The 7,500-nt window shown below is 40.9% G+C and overlaps 1 protein-coding gene across 3 annotated transcripts in view; it reads left to right on the top strand.

The window, feature by feature from the left end:
• Positions 1–7,500, top strand: part of LOC122249302 (uncharacterized) — a 20,630-nt gene that overhangs the window by 12,750 nt on the left and 380 nt on the right. For all 3 annotated transcript variants that reach the window (XM_086543149.1, XM_086543148.1, XM_086543147.1), the window contains 4 exons: positions 1,493–1,668; positions 2,559–2,724; positions 3,465–4,006; positions 4,351–7,500. The exon at positions 4,351–7,500 is cut by the window's right edge and continues 380 nt beyond it. In XM_086543149.1, coding sequence (XP_086399275.1) covers positions 1,493–1,668; positions 2,559–2,724; positions 3,465–4,006; positions 4,351–6,300 — 2,834 coding nt within the window. In that variant the 3' untranslated portion in view covers positions 6,301–7,500. The remainder of the gene's footprint in view (positions 1–1,492; positions 1,669–2,558; positions 2,725–3,464; positions 4,007–4,350) is intronic.

Raw genomic sequence — 7,500 nt, 5'->3', positions numbered from 1 at the left:
TTGGGAACTGAACATGTTATTTGGGTCTATTAGTCATCCTCTTCTCACCCTTTTCCTTTTCCGTTTCATGTTTGCTCTGTAATACGGTGGATGCAGACACGATCCTTGGCTGAGGATGCCTAGTGATTAGAGACCAGAATTTTAAGCCCAGCATAGTTTATTCAGTGATTTGGCTTGATGGTGTCTAGCCAATCCCACCCTACTTTAACCTAGCTTAGCCTAGTCTAGTCTAGCAAAGAGGCCCTTTCACACAGTGCCAAAAATGCAGGACTTTATACATTGGACACTGTGAACATGCTATTCTGGGATGGTCCCTATTTTGTAGGCATTTTTCTTGCCCTTTTTTTTTTTTTTTTTTAAGTCATAGGAATGCCATTGTGATGACCCCTTAACAAAGTATAACATAAAACTGTCCAGTCTATTGTAGCTGTCCACAGTTTACCCTAGCCATTCCTAGTTACGGCTGTACAAGGCTGTCTACATCAATTAGTTCAGAACAAGGAAGGCAATATCCCTCCATGTAGCTGTTGTGGTTTTTAAAACGAGGGGAAATGCATTAAGATATATTTTCCGAACTTATAGCATAGAGAAAAAATGGTGATGTCAATTCATTCTTATTCACTTCAGTTATTGTCTTATTTGGATATTGACTATGCTGTATATTGCTTAAGCTATACCCATTGTTGTATTGAGAGCAGGTGTGACTGCTATTTTATCCACCTAACTCTGTAGTAATATTTAAGTATATACATACAGTGGAGCAAAATAGTTCCATAGAAAAATGTATTTGTAAAGGGTAGGAAAATAAATATAGAAAATTGCAGCTTCCAACCTTTATAGCAATAAGATTTATTAATAAATAGTTAAGCTAACCTGTGGCAAGCAGGTAAGCAGATGTGTGAATTGGTCATTGTTGTCACTTTCAGTATGTGTAATAGTGTGTTACTGCAGGCTAAAATTAACCATAATTATAAGTAAAAAGTAATTAGTAGAGTAGAAATAATTCCTAAGTGGTAGCTGCACATTTTGAATATATACATATGTATACACATTACTGCATAAACAAAAATTTTATAATTTAACATGCACACACTTACACACACACACACACACACATACACATGCACACATGCGCACATTCTCACACTTGTGCACATGCACATGTACATGCACATGTGTACGCGCACGCACACACGCACGCACACGCACACGCACACGCACACGCACACGCACACGCACACGCACACCCACACGCACACGCACACGCACACGCACACACACACACACACACACACATGTGCAAGCTCATGCACACGCACATACAGACTCACACTCACACTCACACTCACAGAACAAACAAACAAAAAAAAGCACAAAAATGAGATAGTCCTGCTATCATTTTATTGTATTTTTAAGTCTTTCATTGGGTATTTCTTACATCGTGATGACTAGAACAGGGAAATTATTGATGTAATCTTTGCTTGTTCAACAGAGCGAGGCACGAGCCGTGAGCGAATGGAGGAGTTTGAGGAAGCGGTGATTGCTCTGGAGTGCTACATGGCCTCTGTGCAGAAGGAGATTGAGGAGAGGACCCAGGTTGTCACTCTCCTGGAGCAGGCAGAGATCTTCTATGAGACACAGAGGGGGGAAGCCAAGCTGGTAGCTAATGTGAGTGTGTGATATCTTTTCGTTTCTGCTTGTTGTTATTGTTTTGTTTGCCTTATTTCATATTTTTTTATTCTTTATGTGGTAGGCATGGACCACTGTTATTTTTTATGCCATTGAAATTAGTTTGAATAACACAATTAGCTACATTTTACTTGACTTTCAGTGCAGCAACCTATCTGCTGTCACATATCATGCTGCCAATAGAACAAAAACTATAGAAGTGATCTTTAACTCAATTGCGCTGGACCTTATATTTGCATAATGCCTCTCCTGCTGGCTAGTAATAAGCGCACGCAGTGACTAAGCACGGTATCTCATCTGGTGCGATGCCGGGCTGTCCTCCTTCAACAGAGTGATGATCAGAGTTTTTTTTTATTTGTTTACATTATTTTCACAAGTGAATAAAAATGGAACTCCTATTACGTGCACATGGAATGTTGTAAAACATATGATTTGGGGGAGAGTTCTGGATGTTCTAGGACGTCACTTGGGAAGAGGGAAATATCATGTCGACGTAATAACACGTCAACCAGCGTTTAGGGATTAGTAGTATTTAAAAAGATTTTTTTTTTTTTGAATGGTTTTATTATTTAATTGATTATATTTATACTTGTTTTTCTTTTTCTTTTCTATCATAGGTTTTATCCATGATCATGATAGCCATAACCATGATCATTGTCATCATTATTATTATCATGATCATGATAGCCATAACCATGATCATTGTCATCATTGTTATTATCATGATCATGATAGCCATAACCATGATCATTGTCATCATTGTTATTATCATGATCATTATAACTATATTCATATTTTTGCTTTGGATATTGATATTGTTATCTTGATTACAAACATAGTTGAATATTGTTAATTCATACTCTTTACAGGCATATAAGAACTTTGGGAACCGGGTCAAGAATCTGAAAACAAAGTTACAGGAAAAGATGAAGACCCTGCCGGAGCCGAGCCCAGTCCCGTCCCCGACTGTAGATGCTCCGTCTCCTGAGAATAGTGATGATGAAAACTTGTCACTCCCTGATTCAGCATCTTCGGGTTGGTAGAATGGTTCATAAGTAGTTTGTTGATATTCATATTCTTTTTTTTTCCTTTTTTTTTTTTTTTTTTTTTTTTAGCTTTCCATTGTTTAATCCCACAAAGAAGTGGAATCATGCAAGATTTATTTAATTCTGAACATTATAATTAGATTTACAAAGCATGAATTTACATGTCAGTCACAAAAAAGAAATGTATCAGAAAGGCCAGTTGCATTTGATGTTTAGTTTATCAATTCACCATGATGAATGGAAGTGATTAAGGAAATCCTCCAGTAACAGCAAATATTCATATTAATCAGTACATTAAAGATCTAGAAGGTCATCACAGGAGCTATGGCTACTTTGTTAACTTGACTTACTCATAGAACTTGCCAGTAACCATCTGGTGCTTCCTCTCAGGTAGTCTTCCACTCCATCCCTCTTCTCCTTCCATCCAGGCTCCAGTCCATTCTTTTTTTTACATAATCTCTATATAGTTCTGTTTTGAACAATTATAGCAATGGCTTTATAAACCTTTTAGCTTGAAGGTTATGGTTGGATATATTTTTATTTTGAACAATTATAGCAATGGCTTTATAAACCTTTTAGCTTGAAGGTTTTGGTTGGAAACAGATTATTCACTAAAGTAATAACTGCATTTTTCATGCTTGGCTCATTTATTTTCTGTTTGTGGGCGCAGTGAGAAGTCACTTACATTCAGCTCTTTTATATGAGCTAAACAAAGTTCTTTTCCTTCAGCCATGGATTCTTTCTTGAACTCCTCCAAATTTGCCGAGCTGGCCAAGGGCGCACTGGGTGGGGTCGCCGGGGACCTTGAGGCGCGCATCTCTGCTCTCAGGAAGGAGGAAAAGGCAGCAGAAAAATCCAAGTCTTCATCCAGCATTGAGATCAAGGAAGTGCAGATGGCCAAAGATGGCAATCAGAGCAGCGACAGCATTGAGATCTGGGAGGTGGCCAACTCGAAGGATGCCCATGGGACTTGGGAAGGCAAAGAGTCCACAAGGGACACAGATGAGCGGAGGGAGTCCTTGGAGGTTCACGAGGTCCACGACAGCTGGGATCGAGAGGGGGCACAGCGGAGGGATTACACCAGGGAACACAGGAGCTCAAGGTCCTCGAGGGATTCCAGAGACTCCCGTGATGGAGAGTTGCGGGATTCGTACAGGAGTAGTAGCTGGGACCATGGGGGATCTGACCGGGAATATTCACACAAGTCAAGGGATCGAGAATATTCCCACACACCTGCCAGCTCATACGACTCTCCCATTCAGCCTCCAAAGGTAGGAATTATTATTATTTTTTTTTTTGTTTGCTGACTTATTTGTTTAAAGATTTATTAATAGAGTTACCAATAGACTGATGTTCCATTCAGATTAAGGTTATATGGTCAGTGTCTAGAAAGTTAATAACACCAAAGTATATTATATATTTGAATAATTTTTTTGGATGAGTGGACATAGTAACTATATCTTTTGATGTTAAAATGAGTGTATTTAGGAAACAAATGTGCAATTTTCACTATGCATAAAGCCTTTCTCTTCTGTTGATATTCATCTGTCTCCCTTTATTCTTTCTTTTTCAACCTACATCGGAACTTGTGATGTTGACAGCTGCATTTTTTCAGGACCTCAAACCAATGAGTGCAGCTGAGCTCCTTGACACGTTCGGAAAAGCGTATTTAAGCAAGTCAAGCGGGGGTGGGGGGAGTGGGAGTAGCAGTGCCACTTCCCCAGTGACACCTGCATACGACACTGCCAAAGCACCTTCCACTCCCACATCGCAGTCAGCCATCCCTGATCTTACCCGTCCACCCCCCAGCCTTTCCATACCACTGCCCCCAAGCAATCCCCCTCCATCCGACTCCCCCTCCCCATACGTGCCTGGCCCCTTCACCAACTCGAGGCCCTTCACGCCAAAATCACATTATCCTCAGGGATACCCTCTCCCCCCAGAGACGCCACCCAAGCCCTATACCCCCACGCCCACAGGTGATCAGCCTCCACCCTATCCTCCTTATGAAACACCTCCGGTCTGGGTTCCTCCACCCCCACCACCTCCACCTCCCCCAGAGATGGATGGTCTAGGTGGACCAGGAAGTGACTATGAAATGTCCAGAAACTACAGTGGGGGTTGGTCAGACTATGACCAATATGCCAACTCAGGGGACCTGAATGAAGAAGATGCAGATGATCGCAACTGGGGAGAACCTCCTGGCAATGAAGAGCTGGAAGCTTTACACTCAGACACGCCCTCCTCTCCACCACCTTATGAGAAAGGGTATAGTGGTGCTCTCCACCCTCCTCCATTACCTCCTGCTTTTTGTGGTCCTGCCAGGAGCAACTTAAGAGAATTGGTGTCGGAGGGAGAAGATAGCGATCACAGGACAAACCTTGTAAGCATTAAGCCACGTGGAGCTGATATGGATTACCGTTGCTATGACTACAGTTCGCTGTCAGACCCCTCAGGAGAGTCTACTGTGGCACCCATTCCCTCAATACAGTCTTTGTTTGCCCAAGGAGATGACCAAGATTTTAGAGTGAAGAAGTCTGGATTGAAGCAAAACAATGCAGATTCGGGTTCAGACATGGACATCAGTGCCTCTGATTCAGAAAATGATATGGACATCAGTGATGAGTCTGGGAAGGAGGGTGCTAATAGTAGAAAAGAAGGTGAGGTAAAGGAACAAAAGTTAACAAAAGAATCTGGTAAAAGCAGTTCCTCAAAGAAAACAAGTAGTGAAAATGAAGTGAAAAAGGAACGTTCGACTATAAATGTCATTGGAGACAAGGCCAAGCCAGTTGTGAATAGTGCAAAGTCTGAGGTGGTTGGTGTGAATACGATAACATCTGTACTGGACAGTACAGGTTCCGTAAAGAGTGAAGAAGAAAAAGTATCGAATGATGAGTGCATTAAGAACATAGATTTAAAGCCTTCTATACCTGTGACTAAAAGAGAATCAGATGGTGGATCAAATGGTAGTGTTAGTGAGGATATAGAATGTGACTCAAGTAAGGTGGGCAGGGAATGGTATGGGGATTTTTGTGATGATGATGATGCCGATGAGGCGCCACAAGGTGAAGAGTATATTCCAACTGTCATAGCAAAGAGCGGCGGAAGGGAAAGCAAAGAAAGATCCAAAAGTGGCGGAGATCGGGAATATTCGGTTAATCGGAACTATGGAGAGAACAATGTAATAGATGTGATGAAAAGCTTAGACCAAGAATTCAATCAGCAGAGAGACAGAGGTAAAGGGAATTTTGAGGTTTCAAACCACAGCCGGGGTGGGCATTATGGGGGAAATTATAGGGGTAGTGGATTCAATTCTTACCAAAGTAGAGGGGAGTTTTATAACAGTCCACACAACCAGAGAGGAAGGGGCCGAGGGGGACCTGCTTTCCACTCCCCTCGTGGCAGAGGCCGAGGGTTCAGTCCACAGTCAGGTGGGCACCACGGTGACTTCCACCGTGGCACGCCTCCGTACAGTCCTTCAGCAAGGGGCTATCATGGCTCTGATAACTATGGAGGAGGAAGAGGAGGGAGGAGGGGGGGAAGGGGAGGGAGGCAGTGGTGGTAAAATAAATTCAAGATTTCTCAGAATATTTGGATCTTATTCTTTTTTTTTTTTATTCAGCTACTGTACATTTATATGTTGCTGTGGTCTCCTTCTTTATTATATATATATATATACATGTCAAGGAGTCCAGCAAAGAGGAATGTTATGCAGTAGATGGTACAAATTTTCCTAACCTTAGGGAAGATGAGTTTAAAAAGAGAGGTACTTTGCCCACAAAGATATCAGCCACCCACCTGTACTGTTGCTTCCAGGATATTGTCAGTAAAAAATTTAAATGGTATTCAGGAAAAAAGACAGGAGTTTTATTTTCATGGTAGAAGGCAGTTTATAAGATCTTTGTTGATTACATGGTATTTTCACCTGTACTAATAGTACATTGTCTTTGTACTTAGTGTGTAAGATAACTTTTTTTTTTTTTTTTCTTTTTTCAAAGACCTGCCTATGTTAAAGATGATGACTTGTAGGAACTTTTAAAGTTGTAATTTTGCTCCTTGATAGAGCAGTTTAAAAGCCTTTTGTCATGCCTATGTACATGAGTTCAAATGAGATGCAAATTAAAAATGACTCTAAAAGAAAGGAAAAATGTCTGATAATTTAAAAAAAAAGAAATTTTAGTTATTCTTATTTTCATGTACGAAAGCCCAACACACTCAATCGCTACAGATCTTTTGCTTACTTGTAGTTTAGCTTCTTTCCACTTCTGCTTTCATTACACTTGTTTGAAATCCGTACATGCGCAAAAAGAGTATTAGTGATTTAGCACTACGATAGCTTCTAAGAAGTTACATATCAATCAGTGCTGTGGATGAAGGGAAAAATGGAAAGAAAATTTATCATCTCATTTGAGGAGGATCCCAAAGCATGTGAAATGTTGGACTTTATTATCAATTCATGTATGTTGATTTTTGAATTTTTTGAAAATAGTGTGAAAATTGGCAGCTTTTATATGCATATACATCTATATTTCTATATCTGTATTTATTTATATCTCTATCTATCTATCTATCAAAGTCTCTCTCTCTCTCTCTCCTCCCTCCTCCCTCCTCCCTCCTCTCTCCTCCCTCCTCCCTCCCTCCCTCCCTCTCTCTCTCTCTCTTCCTCTCTCTCTCTCTCTCTCTCTCTCTCTCTCTCTCTCTCTCTCTCTCTCTCTCTCTCTCTCTCTCTCTCTCTCTCTCTCTCTCTCTCTCTCTCTCTCTCTCT

The sequence above is a fragment of the Penaeus japonicus genome, unplaced genomic scaffold (genome assembly GCF_977035675.1).
Source record: "Penaeus japonicus unplaced genomic scaffold, GWHDUDI00000001_assembly GWHDUDI00000013, whole genome shotgun sequence".
Taxonomy (NCBI): Eukaryota; Metazoa; Arthropoda; class Malacostraca; order Decapoda; family Penaeidae; genus Penaeus; species Penaeus japonicus.
This window is presented reverse-complemented; position numbering and strand designations above follow the sequence as displayed.